At 45.8% G+C, this 27297-nt stretch overlaps 1 protein-coding gene across 1 annotated transcript in view; it reads left to right on the forward strand.

Annotated features, from left to right (window-relative positions):
* Window positions 1–3188: 3188 nt before the first annotated feature.
* FOXP2 (forkhead box P2) overlaps window positions 3189–27297 on the forward strand; it is a 398689-nt gene continuing 374580 nt past the window's right edge. Inside the window, exons 1-2 of the mRNA XM_078766261.1 lie at window positions 3189–3230; window positions 8096–8281. Of these exons, the coding sequence (XP_078622387.1) occupies window positions 3189–3230; window positions 8096–8281 (228 nt within the window). The remainder of the gene's footprint in view (window positions 3231–8095; window positions 8282–27297) is intronic.

Here is a 27297-nt window from a genome sequence, read left to right on the forward strand (position 1 = left end):
CCTCCCTCCTCCCTCCTCCCCCTCCCCCCTCCCTCCTCCCCCCCTCCCCCCTCCCCCCTCCCTCCTCCCCCCTCCCCCCTCCCTCCTCCCCCTCCCCCTCACCTCCTCCCTCCTCCCCCCTCCCCCCTCCCTCCTCCCTCCTCCTCCCCCCTCCCCCTCCTCCTCCCTCCTCCCCCCTCCCCCCTCCCTCCTCCCCCCTCCCCCCTCCCTCCTCCCCCTCCCCCCTCCCGCCCTCCTCCCTCCCCCCCTCCTCCTCCCTCCCCCCTCCCCCATCCCCCTCCCTCCACCCCCCTCCCCCCTCCCTCCACCCCCCCCCTCCCTCCCCCCCCTCCTCCACCCTCCCCTCCCTCCACCCCCTCCCCCCTCCCCCCCCCTCCCCCCTCCCCCCTCCCTCCACCCCCTCCCCCCTCCCTCCACCCCCTCCCCCCTCCCTCCACCCCCTCCTCCCCCCCCCTCCACCCCCCTCCCTCCACCCCCCTCCCCCTCCCTCCTCCCCCTCCCCCTCCATCCTCCCTCCTCCCCCCTCCTCCCCTCCCCACCCCCTCCCCTCCCCCTCCCCCCCCCCTCCCCCTCCCCCACCCTCCTCCCCCTCCCCCTCCTCCCCCCCTCCCCCCCTCCCTCCTCCCCCCTCCCCCCTCCCCCCTCCCTCCTCCCCCCTCCCCCCCCTCCTCCCCCCTCCCCTCCCTCCTCCCCCCTCCCCTCCCCCCTCCCTCCTCCCTCCTCCTCCCTCCTCCCCCTCCCCCCTCCCTCCTCCCCCTCCCCCCTCCTCCTCCCCCCTCCCCCTCCCTCTCCCCCTCCCCCCTCCCCTCCCCCCCTCCCTCTCCCCTCTCCCCCCTCCCTCTCCCCCCCTCCCCTCCTCCCCCCCTCCTCCCTCCTCCCCCCCTCCCCCTCCCTCCTCCCCCCCTCCCTCCTCCCCCCTCCTCCTCCCCCCTCCCCCCTCCCTCCTCCCCCTCCCTCCTCCCCCCCTCCCCCTCCCTCCTCCCCCCTCCCCCTCCCTCCTCCCCCCTCCCCCTCCCTCCTCCCCCCTCCCCCTCCTCCTCCCCTCCCCCTCCCTCCTCCCCCCTCCCCCTCCTCCTCCCCCTCCCCCTCCCCCCTCCCCCTCCCTCCCTCCCCCTCCCTCCCTCCCCCCTCCCCTCCCTCCTCCCCCTCCCCCCTCCCTCCCCCCCCTCCCTCCCCCCCCCCCCCCCTCCCCCCCCCTCCCTCCCCCCTCCCCCCCTCCCTCCCTCCTCCCCCCCTCCTCCCCCCTCCCCCCCTCCCTCCTCCCCTCCCTCCTCCCCCCTCCCCCCTCCCTCCTCCCCCCCTCCCCCCACCCTCCTCCCCCATCCCCCCTCCCTCCTCCCCTCCCTCCTCCCCCCTCCCCCCTCCCTCCTCCCCCCTCCCCCCTCCCTCCTCCCCCTCCCTCCTCCCCCCTCCCTCCTCCCCCCTCCCCCCTCCCTCCTCCCCCCTCCCCCCTCCCTCCTCCCCCCTCCCTCCTCCCCCCTCCCCCCCTCCCTCCTCCCCCCTCCCCCCTCCCTCCTCCCTCCTCCCCCCTCCCTCCTCCCTCCTCCCCCCCTCCCTCCTCCCACCCCCCCTCCCTCCTCCCCCCTCCCCCCCTCCCTCCTCCCCCTCCCTCCTCCCCCTCCCCCCCTCCCTCCTCCCCCTCCCCCCCTCCCTCCTCCCCCTCCCCCCCTCCCTCCTCCCCCCTCCCCCCTCCCTCCTCCCACCCTCCCTCCTCCCCCCTTCCTCCTCCCCCCTCCCTCCTCCCCCCTTCCTCCTCCCCCTCCCTCCTCCCTCCTCCCCTCCCTCCTCCCCCTCCCTCCTCCCTCCTCCCTCCTCCCTCCTCCCTCCTCCTCCTCCTTCCCCCCGCCCGGCAACGCCGGGTACTTCTGCTCGTAACTAATAAAATAAAAACGAAGAAATATCTCTCAGCAATTTCCCGTCTGTTAATTTATATATTTTACAAATGTGAATGACACGTCCATGCACACGTGAAATGGAGTTTGTTTTTTCAACATGTGAAATGAACACGTGAACCTTTACTTCCAGATAATAATGTTGAATGAAATAAGAATGAAGAAATATCTGTCGGCATCATTGTTGACGTTTTTGTGACGACTGTCATCAAACGGAAAAGTAATATATCTTAACGGAAAAGAAAGAGCGAATTTTTAATATATGTCGTCATTTTCCCCGACTTATATTAGGCGGTGTATTTCGTGTATCATCATGGCGCGATTTAAAAAAAATATATCTCTGCATTTTCCCGTGTGTGCGTGAATGTTCTCAATTATTTCTGACACCGAGTCTAAAACCATCGATAAAAATTAAATCAGATGGTGAATTCGATATAAAATCGTGAGGGTGACTCAATGAATGGGCTTTATTTTACAGGCCTTTGAGAATTCATTTCGTTCTATAAACGGAAACTTTCATCGGATTTTCTTCCCGGTTTTTTTCAACGTGTCTAAAACTATGTTAGCGACTGTTAAAAATGAAATGATATATCGAATTTGAGTTGAAATAAATCTGTGTGAGAGAGAAAGACAGCACGGGCCTAACTAAACAGGCCTCAAAGCTATTCGAGTTTATAAAATGGTGGATATTTGTTTACATGAAGCCTCTCCAAGAATGGGTGGAGCTATGGGTGGAGCTACTCTGCAAACGGAGTAAGCCACACCCCAGACAGACAGACAGACAGACAGACAGAATCACCTTCGCCTTTTTTTCCACCTTCGCGGCTAGGGTGCCAGCTTAGGATCCTAGGATCCTGGGTTCGAATCCCGGTCGATCGCTGAATTAACGCCAGGGGCGTTGATTCAGCCTGTCATCCTTCCGAGGTCGGCTAATTGAGTACCAGTTCACTGGTAAATCCCTGTTTGTCGTAAAAGGCGACAAAAAGGGTTGGCGGCAGGAAGGGCATCCGGCCGTAAAACATTGCTCCAAAAAGGGGACCAACAAAAACATCAACAACCACGGTGCCCGAAAAAGGCCAACCCCCGCTTTGCCGGGGAAAAATGGCCTCTAAAGGTGGTTTTTATATATATATTATAAAAGGAGCCGTGTCTGCCCCTCTGTCTGTTTGTCATGTTATAACTTGAGAACGGATTAACGGATTTCAATAAATCCAAATACGGTGGATTTGGGTAACTTCCGGGAGTGTTTGTGATGCAAAAAAAAAAAAAAAAAAAAAATTTTTTTTTAATGGGTACATGGACACGCGTGTCAAAACTGCAATGCCAACACTGCTCCAGGTTGGTTATCCCTGCACGGAGAGCAGGATCTCCCAGGAATCCTTTTTTTTTTTTCTTCCCCCTAGATTAGCCATCACAGCAAAGATTGGTATTTCCGTCAGCAAAGCGACGGGTCTTATATGCTGGCATTTATATTCATATATATATATATATATATGCCTTCAAAGAACAACGTTTGGAGTTTTAGGTCAGGTTCACGATGTTAACAAATATAATTTCGTTCAAAATTTTGGTAGATTAGCAAAACTATACATTTTTGGAATATTCAGAGCATGAGGAATCCAAAAATTAATGTTTACATTTGCGTAGACACCTTTGCGAAAATGACACTCAGGACAGTGATGAAGATAGTCAGGTTCACTATGTTAACAAATATAATTTCTTTCAAAAATTTGGATTAGCAAACCTGTACATTTTTGAATCTTCAGAGCATGGAGAATCTGAAAATCAATGTTGGCATTTGCACAGACACCTGCATGGCCGCCATTTTGGATTTTGAAAATGGCCGCCATAAAATACATATTTTGCGCGATCTCGGCTTCTAGTCAACCTAGAGACTTAATTAAATATGCTAATCCTATGTTTTCTGGGTCAAGGAATCCAATAAAGGCCTCAAAATAGTGCTCAGGATTATAGAAAAGCAACAAAACAAAGGTAATTGAAAACCATTGTCTTTATATTTGTGATATAACTGTATTACATAATACATGATATTGCAAGTCCTTTGAAGTTATAGGTTGTAATAGGAAGTTATAGGTAGTATCAGATTGAACTATAAGTCCTATACACAGGATCTACGAGGTCTATACCGTTCAGGAATATGCTTTTACAGATCTTCATCACTGTCCTGAGTGTCATTTTCGCAAAGGTGTCTACGCAAATGTAAACATTAATTTTGGATTCCTCATGCTCTGAATATTCCAAAAATGTATAGTTTTGCTAATCTACCAAAATTTTGAACGAAAAAACATAGTGAACCTGACTATTTCAAAAAGGTTTTTTTTCCTTGATTTCAAGAAAGCACTTGACTGTACGTATGGAGAGTTTGTGGAGGCTGCTAAGACTTTATAGGATACCGGGGAAAATTACAATGATCCGTTTGTTGTATGATTGATGCATTTGCAGCGTTATCCATGATGGAGACTTTTCTCCCTGGTTTGAAGTTAGAAGCGGACAAAAACAAGGATACATGTTGTCACCCAAGTTGTCCCTGATTGTGCTTGACTGGGTAATGAGATGGAAGGAAAGGAAACTGGTATCAAGTGGATAAGTGAAAATCAATTGTAAGATATTTTCTGTGCTGATGACCTGTGTTTGGTATCAGAAGTGTATGACGATGTAAAAATAAAGACAAAAGGAATGTGTAGGAGTGGCAAAGAAGATGGGTTTGAAGGTGAACATGGGAAAGACAAAGAAAATGAAGATAAATACTGATGATGAAAGGAAGATTGTGATTTACGATGAAAGGAGAGGAAGTAGATGAAGTTTACAAGTTCATTTATCTCGGATCTGTTATCGATAAACTATGAGTTAGTGAAAGTGATCTATTAACTAGAATTGCAAACGCTCAAGCAATGTTTAAATCTACATGAAAGTTTGGAACTTCAGATATCTATCATTAAAAACGAAGATGAAACTGTTCAATTCCAATGTCACATCAGTGTTATTATACGGTGCAGAAACATGGAAAACAAGAAAGAGCAATCACAGACTGCAGACCCTCGCCAGGATGTTTTCAGTGGTTTTTAAGGCTTTTGTGTTAAAAACAAATATGGCGGCCGAACCACGTGACAGATGACGTCATCATTAATTTTTTTCCCCCACCAATTTATCCCTAGATGACGCTCAATAAATTTCATCTTGATCGGATGAAGTTTGTACTTGTCTAATTATGACGTCATAACAGAGGCACCTCTGACATCATCATTAACATATTTTATTCCCCATGGAGAGTTCTTTACAATGAGCCATGTCCTCAATTTTTTTATTCAGCACTCTCGGAGATATTGAGGTGCAAAGTTTTTCGGTTTTTACAAGATGGCTCCCACACCACGTGACTGACATATGACGTCATAATTCTCATTATAAAATTCTACAGGTGGAGTTGCACCTGTGGTGGAAATTTCCTGTCAGTCGGACCAACGGTTGCCGAGAAAATCATATTTATTCTGTGCAGACAAACAGACAAACAAACAGACAAACAGACCCAAATGCAACACCCTCTCCTCCTGCGAGGGTAATAAACAATGAAATGGAACGCAAACTGACAATCTTCCACCATTGATGTTTGAGAAGAATTCTAAAGATTTTCTGTACAAACAGGGTAAAAACCACCTTTAGAGGCCATTTTTCCCCGCAAAGCGGGGGTTGGCCTTTTTCGGGAACCGTGGTTGTTGCTTTTCGGTCCCCTTTTGAAGCAATGTTTTACGGCCGGATGCCCTTCCTGACGCCAACCCTTTTTGCCGCCTTTAACGACAAACAGGGAATTACCAGTGAACTGGTACTCAATTCGCCGACCTCGGAAGGATGACAGGCTGAGTCAACCCCCCTGGCGTTAATTCAGCAATCGACCGGGATTCGAACCCAGGATCCTTGGATCCTAAGCCGGCACCCTAGCCGCTAGCCAACACCAGGGCTTGTCAATCCCCATGCAGGGTAAGAAATGAGGAAATAATTTTGAGGGCGAGAGAAGAAGACATTGTGGCACAGGCTAAAGAATGAAGATGGCCAGTGCCGGATTAACCATCAGGCAGACAAGGCATGTGCCTTATGGCCAGCCAAAAATTCGGGCCACAAAAATGGGCAAGCAGTTTTCGTCAATTTTTATTATTTTAAACAAATTATTTCTAATTTCTGTCCCTGCCAGGGTAATATATGTATCTCAATTTTCGCAAATATTTTCAAGGTGCGCTACATCACTGTATAGTGTTTAATGTGGTTTGTATTTTATAATAAAAGATCTGTGCGTGTTTTGTCATGCATACATTCATACACTGCAAATTGTATAGACTAAACTAGTTTGAAAGTAGTTCTTTTCACATTAAATATTTGCCTTTTTTTGTATTAAATATTTTGTTCATGAATCAGTGCATCTTTTGTCTGGGGTCCATTTCCATGAGCCCGAGATCTAATTTAAATTGTTCAGGCCATTCTCTAAAATTTCAAAATGTGCCATAGGGCCAGCCGAGGCTTAATCCGGCACTGAAGATGGCGATGGAAGGACAAGTAATTCGACGCAAATAGGGGACATCTGACTAAAGAAGCCATCTTTTGGACACCAATGTAGAAAAGGAAGAGGAGAGATCAAGGAATACAAGGAAGAGTATTGCTGAAAATGGACTTTGATAAGAAAAGGGAATTTCTCTGAAATGTGCAGAGAGGATTGCTCAAGATCAAATAAGATGGAGGAATCTTGGTGCGGCCCTATGGGCTGAAAAGTAAGCAAGTAAGTAATCTGATTAACCTTTATTAAGTAATTTAGCTTTTCAAGGTGAGCCATTACCTCTGCCACTGAAGATGGGCAGATGTTGTGTTTTCGCCCCTGTCTGTTTGTCTGTGAGCAGGATATCTTAAAAAGTTGTGGACGGATTCTGATGGACAAGTTGAGTGTATGACAAGGACGATTTGATTCGATTTTGGTGAAGATCTGGATGTGGATACGAGTTTTTAATTTTTTTATTATCAAAGTGATTCTTCACCACAGTTTACGTTTTGTACCCCACTGATAGGTTGGATCTGGGATCCGGACCCGAGCTGATTATGGGTCAGCTCAGGTACGGATTCCAGATCCAACCTATTAGTGGGGTACAAAAGGTAAACTGTTCAGTCTGGTGGAGGTACGTGCTCTACCGAGTTTCCTTCTAGTTGCAATATACGGTCTGAGTCGACACGTTTGATTGAAAATTATTTGTACCTTATTGCGAGTGTCCATTAATATTTTTCTGGCTTACACTATGTCGGCAATTATCAGACATTATATCATGTCACCCTTTCTCCAAAAAGGAATTACTGCTGCTATTCTTTCCAAATATTCTCCTGCTACCCTCACTAACAATTCACCAGGAATTCCAAATTCCGTCTGGAGGATGAGAATTTTGGAAATGGCTAAGGATAGCAAAGGAACCATCCATGTAAGGACAGCTTTGCCCTTTTGATCTCATCAGCTTGGAGCTCGTTCTTAGATTAATATGACCAGAAGTGCAATCCTAATGTGTGGGTCATGAACTTTGTAAAGTTTACGAAAGTTGATTCTCACATCTTGAGCAGTACCTGCCCAAATGGGTTCTTCTGTTGTTTTTCAATTTCTATTTCAAGTGTTGTGGAGCTTATAGTACACAGAGCAAATTGCTTGCACTCAAAACGTCCATAGATGCCACGACACATTTCCATGATCGAAATTCGATCACTCGTTCATACATCACGTGATTTCATCTTTTTTTGCTCCTTTAACTCTCCAAAATACTCAACGGTGTTACTTGCTTCATAAAGAACATGTTTCCTATTGGTCATTTGTTGTTAAGAACATTGTTGTTGTTGTTGTTAAAAAAAACTAGATTGACGCTATTTTTATTTATTTATTTCATTTCCAATCATATGTCATTGCATTGCAAGAAGTAAAAGCACAACCATCCATGTGTTATCCACCCTGGAGATTCTGCGTACTGGCAATGCACTTGTATTTGACACACTCAAGGGTTTACTCTGACATTCTTAGCTTCGAATCTCACGTTTCATTCCACTGATCGATTTAAGGAAACGTTCCATGATTCTTTAGAGTATATCTTGTGACATTGCTGGCAAAGATGGTTCACAAACTGCAGTTATTGCCACAATTGATTCGGCTGGCTACCTGTGCTTGTTTGCAGGCCCTCCATGTGGCGGCGAGGCAATACCTCCTACATCAGCAGCAGCAACAGCAGCAACAGCAGCAACAGCAGCAACAGCAGCAGCAACAGCAACAGCAACAGCAACAGCAGCAGCAGCAACAGCAGCAGCAACAACCCAGCAGCCTCAACTCTCCAAAAAACACCGATAAACATGTGCCACTCCGGGTAGGCAGAGCTTTATTTGGTTCACTTTGTTTATTGTCATTATTTTCCTCTTCAAAGTGGACGTCATGAAGTTTGAAAATCAGACATGAACAAAAGAAATATCCAAAGGTTTTTCCTCCCTATTTTCTACTGTTGCAGTGCCCCCTATAGTTTAGAGCAGGAGTTTGAAATTTGTTCATGGTGTCGGTAAAGGCTTGCCTACCAGCCACAGGTGGACAAAGGACATCATGGCAGATGGGACACCCAGGTGAATGTCCATTTGAGGGACAGCACACATATTGATGAACTGCCCTACCTGAGAAACACTACGATGATAGTTTATATCTGGCCTGAGATTCAAACTCAGGACAGACAGATAAGAGGCGAGTGCACGCGTACCTTTCGGCTATCCTGTCAGCCCAACGGTCGCCAAAGTTGGATCACAATGGCTCCCGTTTGACCGATCGTTTTGGAATTTATCTCGAGTGAGCCAGTCGCTGCTGCATCATAGTCTAAAATCATCATTGATGAATGTAGTAGAGTGCCAGTTGCCTTGAAAGTCTGTTGTTTCATTCTTATAATTGCAAAAAACGGAGCAGAATGACGGTCAATATCTGTTGTACCTTATCACGTTGTCAACGGTTGTGCGATCACATTGTATTTTCTTATATCATGCTTATTATCTGCCTTATTCAAGAGGCCCCTTGGACAAGATTGTTTCCGAAGCTGCACAGGACTGCAGTAATAGCTTTGGCCTTCACACCTCTTCAACTTTCAGCACTTTTTGTGAAATACTATTTGTATTCTCTGCAGGGGCTCTCAGCATTGGCTTGCATCGACATGGTAGCTCAGGTTTGGCTGATACGATGGATTCCTCCACTTTAAAAGATTATTATTAAATTGATGCCTTGTTAATCGCACAATACGTACAATCTGTCGGCACCACTAAAAACCAGATTGCACTTGATTGTCACCTGACCAAATTCTTATTTGTTCGTTTTACGTTCGGAGTACATGTGCCACTCCACATCGGGCAGCATCCGGTTTACGCGCGCAAGACCCTATTGGGAGAGGAAGCGAGACCCTGATCCGGTGCTCTTCGAGCGGCGAGCAGCTTGACACATCCTGAGACCCCTGTAACTCTCTCCTCACATGTACTCAACTCTCAGCCCCACTTTTAACACAGCCAGCAGGTCCTCACGCCCTCCGAAGGAAATGCAACCTTTCTCCGCAGGGGCGATGATGTCCATAATTAGCGTTTTCACGCCCATTTCCTGCGAACCCTACCTCCAGTGTGAAAGTGCACCTCCAGCCAGCTAATTAACATTATCGGCACACAGCAAGGTTACCTCATTAGATCTACACACATTTAATAAGAGAGCAGTTAGGGCAAGATAGGACAAACCAGCCGACTACCTTGAATGCCTGGCCTAATATCTTGTCCATATCCCATCCACACAATGATGTATTTCTGGAAAGCCACACGTACATATGCCAATTAGAGTCCTCTTTTAAGTAAACCACATGATTGACAAGGTTGCCAGGGATAGCTTGTCTATTGGGAAAGCGTTGTGGTTTGTTTTCTACTTCGAAAAGAAGATTTAAGGAGCCCTTGCATCCAATTGGTGTCATGGTTGACAGTTGCTGTGGTTGATTGATGCTAAGTGTGCTAAGTGGTTGATTGATGAATTTTTATGGTTTCCGTCATACAATTGCACATAGCAAACTCGGTGAGAATGCATTCATAAAAAAGATCGCAGCCATTGTGCACCAAGCTGTTGACTCGAGGAGCTAAAGGAAGAAATAAATAGCAAACCGTGCATTGGCAGCCGGTTTTGCATCCTGTCATTGACAACAAACTTGTCTCTTTTTCATAAACACAAGAAGATTTGGTGCGCAAGACTTGGCTTCGGTAGAGCTGCGAAGAGTTCAGCGATTGCCGCCCGCCTCAAATGTGTACGTTACCCTACAGTTCAAAATAACACGGCAGCGAGGCGCATCAAAGTGCTGTGGTTTGATGTCATCTTGTGGCCTTGCCAAAATCGGGCAGCCTTGCAGTCTTTGTTGTGAATCCTTGGGCAATATCGCTTGTGCTGCACAGCGTGCCAGGGGTTGCCAAATGGAGTGTTGAAGCATATTGTATGATCACATTTGTACATCTGCGGCAGTTTGTTGTTGACGGAATTGTAGCCTGTTGTCGGGGGACCACTGGCCTTTTGTTGTGCGTGCCCTATCAAGTCTCTTCGTTGTTTTTTTTGTCACGGCCCGAGTGGTTGGGCGATACAATGGGGATTGAAGAAAGATACGACTGCTTTGGGTATAAAATTAACCCTTTGCTGCTCTGTATAATCTGTATAATCATGAGAATGAAATGAATAAACAAAGTTTCACATTCGCGAACGCTCAACCTAAGAGATGCATGGGCGGCACTCCCACAATGTTTACTTCTGCTGTCTGATGGGTTATTTGCTCCATGACTGAGCATCTCGTAGGTTTCAAATAAATAACTTAATTTTGTTTACATATTTCAGGGAGGCCTGCATTTGCCACTGGCAGGAATAACAAGTTTATCCACAGTATTTATTCTGAAAAAAAAAATTACCATAATAGTTTCCAGGTTCTTGGCCCTTTTAAACCGATTCTTGGAAGAAATTTTTTAAATGTCTGTCTTGTTGAATACTGCTCTTGTTAGCAACTGAGATTCGACGAGGAAAGTTTGATTCATTTCTTATTTCCTGCTGGAGAGGCTTGACACTTGACTCATCTGCAGTGAGAAACTAAAACCGGACAGCCCACCAAAAGCAGGAAACCAGCGTCAATTTCCCAAGGCCTTTATTGTGGTGTAGGAAGACAGGAAAGCGCGATGCACTCGCTGTGAGCCGTTTTTTCTTTACGCCTTGCCCTTAAGAACTCCGGCAATACGACGGGGATACTGTGTTGTTTCCTGTAACATTGCCAGTGGTGGTGAGTGAAAGTGGCCAGTTTTGGCACCTGGTCAAGCTCTGTGGATAGGCCAGCCTGGGCCAAGAGAAACAATGGGAAGGCGTTTCTTGATCACGTTCCCCCCTCACCTCCTGGCAGTCTTAGACGTATCTAGGGCAGGACGGGCATATCTTTGTGCCCGGTTGCTCACCAAACTGACTAGAGAAGAGTGATAATGGAAGTAGCATATCATGGAGCAGATTTGCAGATGAAAGGTTATCAGAGATGCTCCAGCAGGCCCATAGAAAGCCCAACCACAGGCCGAAGGTGGTGCATTGGCCGGGTGCTGAATTGTGGCCGCATGTAATTGGATAGGCTTCATAAATATGCAAAATGTAGTCTCTGCCCATTCTGGCACCGCTTTCGGTATGTACTTGAATGGCACAGGTTCAGCCCCATACTGTGGCATAAATGACGAACTTATAGATGGTAATATAGCCATGGTATAATTAACCTGAATGCTTCCAGTATTCCATATAGAGTCAATAAATCGGTCTACGACTTTGAAATGTAATGTGACCATCACATAATAATGGAGCCCTGGACATATCCTAAACTCCTGTCTTGGATGAGTGATGCTTTGTCAAGTGTGAAAAATTGGTGCATTCATGACTATGTGCAAAATGCTTCCTTAAACTATGCTTATGCTTTCTGGCCTGGCCTAGTTTGTTCACTTTCAACTTGGATTGTATCAAACTTGTCTCACCAGAAGAGATGGTAAAATCCACAAAATATTTTAGTACTAAAGGTTTTGCGTGGCGTGTGCTTAAGATGGAGCTGACATGATATTCAGAGGTACCATACTCACCCTACTTTGTCTCGTCTGGACTCCATTACCAGGCCAACTATAAACTGTCATCCTGGTGTAGGCAAACTGTTGCACCATCTTCCTGGAGGGATGTTATGCAGGCTGTGCCTGGACCACTGCCAAAACCAGATCCTCCTCACTTAGAGCTCCTCCTAGACCGCAAAGAGCCCAATATATTTTGGTGCAAAAACCTGATCCAAGAACCAATGTGGGAGACTTGGTCCGCTTCACCCAGAGATTACTGACTACATCAATTTTTTTTCAAATTTCTTTAATTTATACCAATTTTATTAGGGACCAATTATTTAAAATCTCTATATATAAAGGAGGCGTGTCTGTCTGTGTGTGTATGTGTGTGTCTGTCTGGATGTCCGCTTAAAACTCAAGAACTACACATCGGAGAAAAGTTTTGGACACAGATTCGGAATCAGCATAAAATCCCGGTGGTTTTAGGCTACGTTTTATTTTAATATCAATGGTTTAAAAAAACCGCGCCAGCTGCAATTCCATGGTGTAGTTTGTGGCGGCGCTAGACGTTCAGGGTGTATTGCAATGGTTTGTCGGGTTTGGCTGTGGGTCCAGAATAGCTCCAATTTCCTTTTGTACTTCTACGTTTATTTTGAATCTTCTGTTACAACGCCTTCCTTATCTACCTTATATCCCCCCGACGAGGCCTCTACATAATTTCATGCGGCAGAATTTTCATTCATTTTGAGTGAAAGAAGTGACGAAGTTGAAGGAGGAAGAAGAGGCGCGATCACTCTGGAGGCCTTGATCGTGAGTGGAAATGGCGGGAATTGCGTTTGTATCGCAAAGTAAAGGATCTGCATTCATTTCTGAACTTGCATTGGTGGATTGTTATACATCTGCATTATTTTTCATAAAAAACTTTATGTTGAACTTGAAGACTCCAAGCACGGACTATATATATAGCCCTCATTGAGGTAAAAACTAAAAGTAAAAATCCTGCTATCGCTTGCCAAGCTAGCCGTTCCCCCCCCCTCCCCTCGCCTCCTCCTCCTCCCTCCTCTTCTCCCCTCTCCTCCTCCCCCTCCCTCCTCTTCTCCCCTCCCCCCCTCTTCTCCCCTCCCCCCCCTCTTCTCCCCTCCCCCCCCCACTCCTCCCCTCCCCCCCACTCCTCCCCTCCCCCCCACTCCTCCCCTCCCCCCCACCCTCCTCCCCTCCCCCCCACCCTCTCCTCCCCTCTCCCCCCACCCTCTCCTCCCCCCACCCTCTCCTCCCCTCCCCCCCACCCTCTCCTCCCCTCCCCCCCACCCTCTCTCCCCCCCCACCCTCTCCTCCCCCCCACCCTCTCCTCCCCTCCCCCCCACCCTCTCCTCCCCTCCCCCCCCACCCTCTCCTCCCCTCCCCCCCCCACCCTCTCCTCCCCCCCACCCTCTCCTCCCCTCCCCCCACCCTCTCCTCCCCTCCCCTCCCCCCCACTCCTCCCCTCCCCCCACCCTCTCCCCTCCCCTCCCCCCACCCCTCTCCTCCCCTCCCCCCACCCTCTCCTCCCCTCCCCCACCCTCTCCTCCCCTCCCCCCACCCTCTCCTCCCCTCCCCCCCACCCTCTCCTCCCCTCCCCCACCCTCTCCTCCCCTCCCCCCCACCCTCTCCTCCCTCCCCCCACCCTCTCCTCCCCTCCCCCCCACCCTCTCCTCCCCTCCCCCCACCCTCTCCTCCCCTCCCCCCATTCCCCTCCCCTCCCCCCCCATTCCCCCCCATTCCCCTCCCCTCCCCCCATTCCCCCCTCCCCCCCATTCCCCTCCCCTCCCCCTCCCCTTCCTCCTCCCCTCCCTTCCCCCCTCCCTTCCCCCCCTCCCTTCCCCCTCCCCCCTCCCTTCCCCCTCCCCCTCCCTCCCCCCTCCCCCTCCCTCCCCCCTCCCCTCCCTTCCACCCTTCCCCCCTCCCTCCTCTTCTCCCCTCTCCCTCCCCCTTCCTCCTCTTCTCCCCTCCCCCCCTCTTCTCCCCTCCCTCCCTCTTCTCCCCTCCCCCCCTCTTCTCCCCTCCCACCCTCTTCTCCCCTCCCCACCCTCTTCTCCCCTCCCCACCCTCTTCTCCCCTCCCCACCCTCTTCTCCCCTCCCCACCCTCTTCTCCCCTCCCCACCCTCTTCTCCACCTCCCCACCCACTCTTCTCCCCTCCTCCCCCGTTCCCCTCCCCTCCCCATCCTCCTCCTCTCCCTTCCCCCGCCCCGCAATGCCGGGTACTTCCCATGGCTAGAGTGTTGCGCCATGCGCTGACCCGAGATTTCTGGTCACGTGATTTTGTGGCGCCATTTTGTGTCTAACTTCACCGTGCGTGAACGTCAGCTTTGTACGGGAATGTTGTTTATTGCCAAACAAAATGACTGGTTGTTCTGCTTTTGGTTGTTCAAACCAATCTGGGAAATATGAGATGTATAGATTTCCAAGTGATAAAGTCAGAAGACAAATTTGGGACATTTCTGGAAATTAAACAGTTATGGTGAATACGACGTCTTATCTGTGCTTTTCATATCTGTTCGACTAGACGAACCGTGCACACTGCAGGTATTTTAAAAGTTTTTTCTCTGTTTAATTACAGCTTGGCGCAGTCGAAAATTAAGTGTTAATTAAGTCGCCAGCTATGAAACATATTAATCGATCAGGCAATATCCATCAGAGTTCTGGGCAAGGGTGTAGTAATAAATGAACGTTTCAATCTTACTAGATGCCGATGACGTTTTCCTTATGTCAGAGACAGAAGCTGACTTGCAGTTTGTTAAATCATTACAATGGAAATTGAATATAAATGTCGATAAAACTAAAGTTGTACACTAGAAATATGGCAATACCACGTACAGAATTTGTTTTAAGTGTGTTAGACTATATGTCGGCTGGAAGTCCTACACCGGAATTGCTCTCGGCACCCTTTAAAAAATATTGGATATGCCCACACTCCTTTCTAAAAGTTATTAAAATTCAGAGAACGACAGCATTGGTTTGTCTTACTTATAATGTTAGCTCTTATATGCAGTGTTGGCTTGTAATATGCATTGCCATACCACTTTTAATATCACCACACAGCTCTTTTTCACGGCAATAGCTGAGTTTTTGACAAAACAAATATCACCTGTATGTAATAATAAGACTAAATATGTGTAGTAAATTTTTTTTTAGCAGGTTTAGAATATATCACCCCATATCGCGAATGTACATGTATATCTAATCCGACACACTTAGACACAAAATGGCGTCCAAATTTGAGTTGACACAACTCTCTATATACAGGGACTCTACCCATGGCCAGCTGTACGTGGGCTGCTCGAGGGTTGGAAAACCAAGCAATCTTTATGTCTTGGCACCAAGTAAGAAAACCAGAAATGTATACCAAGAGGTTTTGAGAAATTGAAAATTGACAAAACGTCATGGAGGAAATGTACTGTGATATTGCTCTAAAATATACATGTTCTTTTCATCATATATTTGTATTATTCTTATTCAACCCGGGCGAAGCCGGGTACCTCAGCTAGTAGTATATAAAAGACTTTGTCTCATATTGTTATTTCACATCTTCGTATGCTTCTTCTTCTTCTTCTTCTTCTTCCTCCTCTTCTTCTTCTTCTTCTTCTTATTATTATTATTATTATTATTATTATTATAGGTTTCCTCTGCATTTAAATGAGTGTAACGGACACGGAAGAGAACGTAATTCATTATTCCACTGAAGATCCTCAAGGTACGTTTTGAAGCTGAAAAGTTAAAAAAAAAAAAAATCCATAAAACAAGCGCAATCCATCCAAAATTCATCCACCAAGTTATATCCGAATCCAACCATCAACTTTGAGATATCATGCTACATATCCTTTTTGGCCCAATCTCAATGGTGAAGAATCGCTTAAAAAATTATTGTATCCTGATATTTGCCAAAATCTAATTGATTCGACCTCGTCCTACACCCAACCTTTTTTTTTTTTAGGTTTTGCTTTAATTCAAATGCATTTAAAACATGATTGCATTTAAATGCAGACGAATACCTTTTGTTTTTCCTGGAGTTTTTCTTATTATTATTATTCTACCCTATTTTTCACCTCTGAAAACTTTAAAATTAATGTTCCGATTGGTCCAATTGACAGAAAATTTTCACCAAGTGATTGGCTAGACATGTATAATTTTTTACTGCTAATTATGACATCATAGGTCATGTGGTATGGGCGCCATCTTGGAAAACACCTTCAAATTTGCCCCTCAATATATCTCCAAAACGGTTCAATGGAAAAAATTGAGTCATGGCTCATTCTAAAGAACTCTGCAATGGGACCAAAAAAAGTGTTTATTTCGGATATTAAAAGTGCTGACGTTACAAAGTTAGAATTCGACAAATAGACCCCTTGGTGCCACTAATATATATTTTTTTGCATGACCTTCGTGAAAAAAAAATCAGAATGCAAAAAATTTCGACGTCATTCATCACATGGTTTGGCTGCCATATTGTTTTTGGTGAAAAACACTAAAACCCCTCTTTCTCTGCAAGGGCTGAACAGATCGAGCCCAAATTTTGCATGCATAATCGCATGCCCATGACAAACAAAAAGTTCTGGCATGATGACATTGTACGTCACATCGTTTAGGAGTTATGACCTTTTTACACATAAACTTTAAATCCTATCAACTCCCTAATTTTTGAAGATATCAAGTGGAAACTTTACACAAACGTTCCCCATGTGGGGGCGTTAAAAAGTTACTTGGTAAGTTTCGCTAAGTCACATGGTTTGGTCGCAATGAATAATTGAATGAAAATCTTAAAAAGTTCTATCTCTTGACCTGCTTCATTGATCGACTTGAAATTTTAATGCAATGTAGCTCTCATCAAGGGGAATGAGTGTTAAAAATTTAAACATGATTGGTTGTACGGTCTGGAACCTAGAAGTCGTTATTGTTGAAAGAAGAAGAAACGCAAAAAAAAATTCTCAGGCCATGTAACTGATTGGTTTCCTGCGTCGCAGCTTCACATACCCTTGGTGATTTCGAGAGATACGAACACGAGGAGAAAAATAAGGTAAGTTGGAAGGTTGTGGGATTTGTAGTTTTTAAGTTATCGTAAAATAAAGAAATCACGCTTTTGCTGAAGGCCGTGCCTTAATTTTCACTTGGCGCGATTCGTGCAAGCGGCCCTTACGGGCTTATTTCAAGTCGGAATTAAATTCGGCTTTCGGATTTGGTAGTCGCTATGGTAATTGAATACTCGACCACCGTAAACCCGGTGCAAATCGGGTAAAATTTGACCGAGTTACCTCAGGTCGCGAGGGGGAATTATATAATACTGTACACTGCGCGATTCATGCAGGCGGTACGGGCTCATTTCAAGTCGGAATTAAATTCGGTTTTCGGATTTGGTAGTCGCTATGGTAGTTGAATACTGGACCATCACAAACCCGGTGCAAATCGGATAAAAGTTGACTGAGTTACCTCAGGTGTCCAGTGGGTAATTATTTGATTTTTTCCCTGCAGGCTGGCCGTACGTTCTTGTCTTAGCTGGCTCGGATTTGAATTCTATATTTTCGCTTTTCATGGAATGCTTGGGGTTGTGCAACCGCTGGTAACTTTTAATTGGTCAAAATCAGTCAAACAGCCACTGAAATACCCTAACGGTACTGGAACCATACATGCTATGTGCTGTGAATAAAGATGTGTTCAGATGTCCACCAATGTGTGTGTGTGTGTGTGTTTGTGTGTTTGTGTGTGTGTGTGTGTGTGTGTGTGTGTGTGTGTGTGTGTGTGTGTGTGTGTGTGTGTGTGTGTGGATGTTGTATGAAATTAGTAGTAAAAGTAGCATTCGATTCATTTCGAAAGTATTTATATTATATTATATTTCTATTATATTTCTATTATGTATATATTTATTTCGATTAGTTGAAAGTGGGAAGGCGGAGGAAACCGGCCATCACTGCCAGCAGTTATAAAGAAAGGGCAGCTCTAGTTATTATTATTTTATTTTATTTTTTATTATCATTATTATTATTACTCTTGTTCATAATTTTGTCGAAGCTGTACAGCTAACCCCCGCTTAGGCTAACTCCCGCTCTAGCAGGGAAATGGCCTTTAAAATGCATGTTGTTGTTGTTGTTGTTGTTGTACAGCATTGGCACTGTTGCTCCGATTAAGTTGAAACTTTCCAGGTATGTTGGGGCCAATGAGAATTGATGCCATCTTTTTCCGAATTTTATTTTTGCAAGTACCTTTTGCAATGGAATTTTTCCGAATTTTTTTTCTGATCCTCACTTTTGAATTTTTTGCAATGCTATGTATGTTTGCAATTTTTTGCAATCACCATACAACATCCACACACATAAAACAATCTCCTCGAATGCAAATGCTATTGATATGTTAAGTGGCAGGTTATGATGACATCATCGTGAAGCGCTTTGGCTGCTACGTTGAGATAAAAATCATTCAGATTAAAACGAAACATTTTTTGTGTCATCCACACAACAATAGGAACTTGAATATGATTTTTTTTTTGATCGGTCACATGGTCTAGCAATGAAGAATAAAACAAAACTGATGAAATTTGATGATGTCATCGGTCATGTGGTTTGAAATTGCCCTCGTATTGGATAAAGGGTGCTTGGGCCCCTGCATCGCTGCTCGCAGTTTAAATTAAAATTGTTTTAGGAACATTTTATAATATTTGATGGATAATATATGAAGTTTTTGTATTTTTATTCACTTCAGTTGGACGTGTCCACAAAATAAATAAAAAAGATCAATCAGAGATGGCAGACCCTCGCCAGGACGTGTTTGTGCGGTGTATTTTGTGTGGTTTATTAGTTGCTATGTACGTGTGGTTTATTGATGACGAAGATGTATGTTCAATCCAATGCGGCTGCCGAACCACGTGACCAATGACGTCATCAATTTAATTCTCACATACAATTTTTCTGTAGATCAATTTTAAACTGATTGTAACAAGCGTTCTACTTGTCTAATCATGACGTCATAATGAAGGGACCAATGACATAATCATAAACACATGTTGTTCCACATGGCGAGTACTTGACAATGAGCCATGTTTCTTTTTTTTCTTTTTTTTCTTTTTTTTTTTTCTTTTTTTTTTTTGTATACAAGATCGAGGCTCGTGAAAGAGCGAACATTAATCACACAGAAAGACAAACCGACACATAAAACATATAACATCGGGAGCGGTAGACAAGATGGGGAGAGAGGGGGAAGGACACAAACACAACATTTGAGAGCAGGGACCGAGAGACATGGAGACATCGAGAGATCTGAGAGAGGGCGAGGGCTTTGGGGGGGGGGGGGCATAGGAGGGGGCGGTGGGAGAGGTATAAAACATATGGACACTGCCAGGACTTCCAGGAAAGAAGTTGGAATTTCAAACAAGGTGGATCTGGGGTGAATTAGCGGGGGTAGAAAAGATCAAGGTTTTGGATGGGGGAAGATAAGAGATGGTGGTGAACAGCTGTTTTAAAGACCTGGAGGGAGGAGTGTGATTGAAGGGAGTGAGGGAGTTTGTTCCAGAGGCGGGAGAAAAGAGGAATGAAAGAGTGAAGGTGAGCAGAGAGCCGAGATTTCGGCAGTTTAACCATCAGAGGGTTGCTGGCAGATCTTGTGCGACCTGTAGGAATATTTGGGGGACAGAGCACAGAGAGAGCTGGGGGTGCAAGGCCGGAGAGGAGTCGGTAGAAGACAGAAAGACCACCTACCTGCCTGCGGTGAGTGAGTGAAAGGCCCTCAGAGATAGCTTCATCGCGGGAGATTCCAATAATTCTGAAAGCTTTGGTTTCAACAGCGTGAAGCCGAGCTAGGTGTGAGGCAGGAGCACCGGCCCATAGGGGAGAACAGTATTCCATTGAGCTGCGGATGAAAGCCTTGTATGTGGTGAGGAGCTCAGGTGTGCCGAGGAAGGACTTCGCACGACGGAGGATGCCCAGTCGGCGACTGGCTTTGGAGGCCAGCTTGGAAATGTGGTTTTCCCAAGAAAGATCATGGCAGATAGTGAGACCCAAAATCTTGAGCGACAGAACTTCTTGGAGAGGATTGTTGAGAAAGTAGATGGGAGGGTTGTCCAGTCGATCTTTTCGGAGAGACATAGTAAGAGTGTGAGATTTGTCAGGATTGAAAGACATGTTCCACTTGTTTGACCAGTCTGTGATTTTGTCCAGGTCTTCAGAGAGTGAGGAGGCAGCAGACTGCCGATCTGAGGGAAGAGGAATGGAGCGGCAGAGAGTGGAGTCATCAGCAAAGAGATAGAGAGGATTTTCGAGAGAGTCAGAGAGATCATTGATGAAGACCAGAAAAAGCACAGGGCCCAGAACACTGCCTTGGGGAACTCCAGCCTGAACAGGAAGAGGGGATGAGAGAAACCCATTCAGGGCCACACGTTGACGACGACTAGAGAGGAAGTCCGCCAGCCATGCGTGGAGATTTCCATGGATACCAAAGGAGGAGAGTTTGGTGAGCAGAGCGGGGTGCCAGACCGTGTCGAAGGCACGTGATATGTCGAGGGAGACAGCTCTAATTTCCTGTTTGGCATTGAGGACCTCCATCCATTGTTGAGACAGCAGAAGCAGCATGTCCAGAGTAGAGTGACCTGGTCTGAAACCAAATTGATGATCAGAGATCAAGCCATTGGAGAAGAGGAAAGATTTCATATCCGAAGCAATGATGGATTCCATGACTTTGCTGATAATTGGGAGAAGGCTGATTGGTCTGTAGTTGCTAGGATCTGTTTTTGCACCTTTTTTGTGCAAAGCGGTGATGTTGGCTGATTTCCAAGCAGATGGCAGTTGACCTTGAGCAAAAGAGAGGGTGAAGAGAACAGAGAGAGGGTGAGATAGAGCAGCAGAGCAGGATTTTAGGACCCGTGGGCTGATGCCGTCGGGTCCAGTTGCAGAATCAGAGTCGAGGGTTGACAGAAACTTTTCCACCTTGTCAGGAGGAAAGGACACGGAGTCCAGGAGCAGCAGGGTACGACTGGGTATGGTGGGTACAGAGAGGGATGGGTTTAGGACACAAGATTTAGAGGCAAACACAGAGTTGAGGCATTCAGCTTTTTCACGTGCGGAGTCAGCTGTGTAGCCGTTTGAGGTAAGGGAGGGGATGGAGGGGGAACAAACACCAGAAACGGATTTGACCAGACGCCACCAGGATTTGGAAGAGGGAGACAGATAAGAGAGTTCGGTCTTGAGAACGGAGAGATATTGTTTCCTGGCTCTCCTGAGGGTGGACACACACTTGTTTCGGGCTTTGTGAAAGGAAATGAGATTTCCTTCCGTTGGATTTGCTTTCCAGGAGACGAAGGCAAGTTGTTTCTGGGCAACAGCCTCACCACAAGATTCCGTGTACCATGGACGGGAGGAAGGGTATGACAACTGAAGACGAGATGGGATAAATCTGTGCATGAGAGAGAGCAATTTACTTTGGAAGAATTCCCAGGATGAGTTGATGTCAGAGGTGGTAGAGATGGGAGACCAGTCCAGATGATTGATGGCTGCTTGAAGACCGTGCCAGTTGGCCTGAGTGAAATGCCAGACTCGTCGACGCTGAGCAGGCTCCCTGAGGATGGTCAGAGAGATGTCCACTTTAACAAGGACATGATCAGATGATCCGATCGGAGCAGAAGAAGAGCAGCAGACATTTTCAGGGAAGTTAGTCATAACCAAGTCCAGAAGAGAAGATGTTCCGTTGACTGAGATCCGGGTCGGGAAATTGACAGATTGTGTCAGTCCCAGTGAGTCGCAGAAGTCCTTTGCTGAAGAGCCATGGCTGGTGAGAGAGGTACCCACACCCAGCCAACTGGCATGGTGACAATTGAAATCACCACATATGAGGAAGAGAGAGTTGGGATGAGTAGATAGAAGTTGGTCCATATCATCAGACAGCGAGATGTAGATGGAGTCATCACTGTTTGGTGGACGGTACAACACACATATGAACAAGAGGTGGGAGCGAAGGGGAAGCCGTAGCCAGAGGTATTCCTGGGGGTGGGGTGGAGAGAGTGCAGTGCAGGGCGAGTGAGGAAGAGAGTTTTTGATAAAGATAGCAACCCCGCCTCCAGGACGAGGCTCAGGTCTATCATACCGGAGGAGGGAGTAGCCCGGGAGAGATACTATGGAATCAGAGACATCATAAAGGAGGAAAGTTTCTGTTAAGCAGATCACGTCTGGTTTGACAGAAGCAACCTGTATGGAGAGATCAGTTAAGTTTGAACGAAGGCCCCGGATGTTTGAGGTCCATACCGTTAATGAAGAGGAAGGGGGAGCATCAGATACAGAACAGGGGGGAGGAGGGGTAGGGTAAGATGTGGAAGAGGTGGAAGAGATAGGGAGAGCTGTTGAAGGTGTGTCAGAGATTTCAGAATAGCTCGGAGAAAGGGAAGGATGGGGCGGACAAAAGGTTTGATGGTGATTGGGTGAGCCACAATGAGGTGTTATTTGAGGAGGGGGAAGAGCGAGGCAGAACGTTGGGGGAGATGGAGGTGAGAGTTTGAAGGGGGAAGAAGCGGGGAGGACGCTTTGAGGAGGGGGAGTGAGAGGGGGGAAATTGAGAAGCAATGAGGGTGGGGAGATTTGAAGGGGAGGGGTGAGGGGGGAGTTTGGGAGGGAAGGGACAAGGGGAGGGATTTGAAAGGGATGGGATATGGGGGAGATTTGGAGGGGAGGGGTGAGGCAGGAGTCTAGGAGGGGAGGGGCGAGGGGGCGTCTTGGCGGGGAGGGGTGAGGGGGTAGTTTAGGAGGGAGGGGGCAAGGGGGGAGATTTGAAAGGGATGGGTGATGGGGAAGATTTGGAGGGGAGGGGTGATGGGGAAGATTTGGAGGGGAGGGGTTATGGGGAAGATTTGGAGGGGAGGGGTGAGATTGGATTTTTGAAAGTGTACGATTTATGGGAAACGAACATTTATTGCAAAATGAGTTTCTTGTGACCTTCGAGTTAAAAATACGTTCAAGGACGCTGGATGGAGGATGGAGTGCAGGAGAGTTTAGGGAATGTAGAAAAAAGGCACTATAGGAGATGGATATTTTTTTTGGGATGAATTGATTTGGTGAGCAAGTCGAAAGCAGCCTTTTAAAGAAGAAGAAGAAAAAGGTGTTATAAAATATGACGGAATACATAACTTGAGGGGAAAGTGTAAACATTGAAGGTTAATGAGTGAAAACTATCTGGGGAAATGGGGGAGAAACACGTGGTCGAAGAACGAACGAACGAATAAGATTGAATAAACGAATGAGAACAGAGAAGGAAATGTTTTTTTTGTTTGTTTGTTTTTTTGAGTTGAGATTTACACAAGGAAGTAGGCTATGGGTGAAAAGCCTGGGAATACAGAGAACGAAAGTTATTGGATCACAAACGACGGACCGCTGAGAGAAAAACAAAGCCTCAAGGTTGTACAGTGCACACTGTACAAGGCCTCAAGACACGACACGGCAAACAGACGATCAATTTATGAAAGATAAACACCGAGAAACAACCAAAGTTGCACACAATAACTTCACACACCGAAAGATAAATACAGTTTCGACAAAATACAATTGTGAACAGACTTAACTTCGAAAAACGTGGAGACCGTGTGGAGCTTCGAAAATCCCTCCCACCGTCTCCGAGATCTCGCGAGATCTCCTTCTTCTTTTTCTTTTTCTTCCATGGAGCGGTTTTGGAGATATTTAGGTGCAAAGTTTTTTGTTTTTTCCAAGATGGTGCCCGTACCACGTGACCTATTTCGTCATAATTATCATTTAAAAATTAGACAAGAGGAGGCCCTCCTATGTTGAAAGTTGTTTGGCAATCTGACCAACGGTTGCCGAAAAGAGGAACATACTCACGTTCTGTGAGGACAACCAAACAGACAGGCAGACAGACAGACAAACAAACAAACGCACCCAAATGCAATACCCTCTCCTCTGGCGAGGGCAAAAATTGTGTTTCGCCAAAATTAATATTTCGATCTGCTGTACCCTACCTCCCATGAAAAGTGATCATGTTACCTTACGTGCTCCATGAAGTACGATGAGGTTTGGAAAGTAGGACATTGGCTTGGGTCTGCATCAAGTAATGCCAAATCCGCAATAAGTCATGGAATTGGGTCTCATTGTGACCTTCGCTTTTCAGAGCTTCTTCATACAACATGCACTGTTGATGAGTAATGTTTTCAAATGTTTCAATAATATTGCCAAGCACCACCGGGTCGATGGTTTTGTCATGCCCGGAGGGCAAAACTCTATAAATTACGTACTTGAATAACTGAATAAGTTGAGCACGTACCTGTTTCTTTACCTTCCAAATGTTGAAAGGTAAAATAGGTAAAAAAGCAAGAAAGAAACTCGGTAGAGCGCATACCTCCGCTACGCTGAACAGTTTGTTTTGTATCCTACTGATAGGCTGGATCTAGATTCGGACCTGAACCAAAATCCAATCGCCTAACAATTGTTCTTGTCACCTAACAAACTCATCCGTCTATGTTTGTAATAAGTCATCCACAATTTTTTGAAATATCACGCTACATACCTTTTTTGGCCCTATCACTCAATGGTGAAGAATCACTGAAAATTTTAATTAATTTTCGAATCCGCATCCATATTTGGATCTTCACCAAAATCGAATCAATTCTTCCTTGTCACACACCCAACCTGTCCACCAGGTCCACCACTACCCCCTACAAACGTAACAATATGTTTTTTATGTGTCGGTTTTTTTTGTGATTAATGTTAGCTCTTACACGAGCCTCGATCTTGTATGCAAAAAATAATAATAATAATAATTCCGGATCCATATTCAGATATTCACCTAAATAGAATCGATTAGTCCTTGTCACACACCCAACCGGTACACCAAGTTTCGTCCAAATCCGTCCATAACTTTTTGAGATATCCTGCTATATATCATTTTTGGGCCCTATCACCCAATGGTGAAGAATCGCTTAACAAATCCTCAGATCCAGATCCGGATCCAGATCTTCACCAAATTGTAAGCATTTTGTCCTTGTCACATACCAAAACTCTCCTCCAAATTTTGTCCAAACCCATCCACAACCTTTTGAGATATCTTGTTCTCAAACAGACAAACAGACAATGGCATAAACATAACCTCCATCCACCTTCGGTGGTGAGATAGCAATACCACTAACCTTTTAAAATACCTGAAATGGTAGTTGATCTGCAGCGAAAAGGTAGAAGCAAGCCTGGGATGAGGAAGTTGGGAGCAAGGGACTCAGGGAGAGTGAGCAGGAAGAGAAAAGTGAGGAAGAGGAGACTGTTAATAGCCAGGGCTGATCAGAAACTGCTCTGGTGATGATAATTTGCGGACACATAGGAGAGCCCTGAGGGCGTTCACTGCAAGTAGAGTCGTGAAGTGGAGGTGCGGACAAATAGAGCGAGACAGAAGTGATGCCGAAACACATGACCCATGTGCTGAAGGCACGCGCCATGATTCCAAAGTCAACAGCACATTCTAATTCCATGCCACATGTACTGCAAGTACCAGATGAACCAATTCTTGAAAGTAAGTGCGACCCACTCCTAAAGTCCTCTGATCCCATCATTTCTTCACTTCAACGTCCATTCTGCTATCGCACTCTGTATATCTAATCCTCACTAGGAATATGTTTTCTCATGCTGGAGTATCTCTTTAAGTTCTTCCTCCCCATGCTCTAACTCAAGGCTCATTCCAACTGGGGTCTGATGCTCTGATGAAGCCGAAGGGTTAAAGCTTGAAACATCAGCTTCGCCCTGCTTCCGACATCGGTTAGCATACCTTAGATGTCCAGACACAGAAAATCATGTTTGCTTAAATTAATAGAGATGGCTTCACTTAACACTTAATCGTTGTTCTTTTCTTAAATAACTATATTGGAAGGAAGATTTTAATGTTTCCGGTGTCCTTTTATGCTCGATTGGCCCCGCCCCGCAAAAAATGCTGATTGGATTGCCCACGTGACCTACTACGTCATCTCGAGGATAGTTTTGCTGCTGGTAGTTTTTATAATAATTTTGACTATATCAGAGGATTCTTGATCTGAAAAATCTTCATCAAATTCACTTTCTGACAAGTCCAAACCAAAGTTGTGAGGCCATTATCCGTTGAGTGCTGAGACAACCTTCCCTTTGATTACGTCACGTCACGCAGATGATGTCATTGGATCTTTAGGGGTGGTTCCTAGCGGGTTTGCTTTTTGAACTGTAACAGGTGAAAAAAAAAAATTTGGAATAAAAAACCGTGTTCAGTTCTTTGTTTATTACTTAAAAATCTGTGTCTGTGGACCTTTAATGTTCTGTTGATTTCTTCCATTGTTGTTACACATGCACCTTGGCTCTAAGGCCAAGGCTCATGGTCATACAAAAACACATGCATCCTAGCACACTGGGCTAGAATGCATGGTCATTGCATAAATGTTGGGAATCACTGACCATCATCAGACAGAGTGGATCCACGTGCCTCCCCTCACCCATTAGTCAGGTTCACTGTTTTTTTTGTTCAAAATTTTTGGAGATGAGCAAAACTATACATTTTTGGAATATTCAGAGCATGAGGAATCCAAAAATTAAGGTTGGCATTTGCTAGACACCTGCATGGCCGCCATAAAATACATAATTTTCGCTATCTCGGCTTCTAGTCAACCTAGAATCTTATTTAAATATGCTAATCCTATGTTTTCTGGATCAATAAAACCTTTGGTGGGATCATTAGACTTCTAATCCTAACACTTGCTTCACTTTTAGGACATTCCAGATGTTAGTGATACAAAAAATATTCCGCATATTCAGCATATTCCTGAACGGTATAGACCTAGTAGATCCTGTGTATAGGACTTATAGTTCAATCTGATACTAACAAGGCTGCTTTCTTGCTTTATAAACCCATACCTATAACTTCAAAGGACTTGCAATATCATGTATTATGTAATACAGTTACAGTCAAGTGAAAAAGTAAGTACACCCCATGTAAAGTTTTGACCTTTTCAACATATTTCAACATACAGCTATTTGATCTTCATTTCAACAATATTGATAGATAAAGGTGATATAATATAACAAATATCATGAAACATTTACATTTTGTAGTCCATTGTATAATTTAAATAAACATAAATGCAAATTTCGCATGTGGAAAAAGTAAGTACACCCCGACATTTATCACTACTTCAAATACCTAAAATTAGAATCAGGTGCACCAGCTCAGGTGCAAATGATTAGAACATTGATAGAGAGGATCTTGGAGGAACCTGTCTTATTTAAACCTCAGACATTTAGTTTGGTTTGCTCTTTGTTGTT

The sequence above is a fragment of the Myxine glutinosa genome, chromosome 12, assembly GCF_964187855.1.
Source record: "Myxine glutinosa chromosome 12, kmMyxGlut1.1, whole genome shotgun sequence".
NCBI classification, from domain to species: Eukaryota; Metazoa; Chordata; class Myxini; order Myxiniformes; family Myxinidae; genus Myxine; species Myxine glutinosa.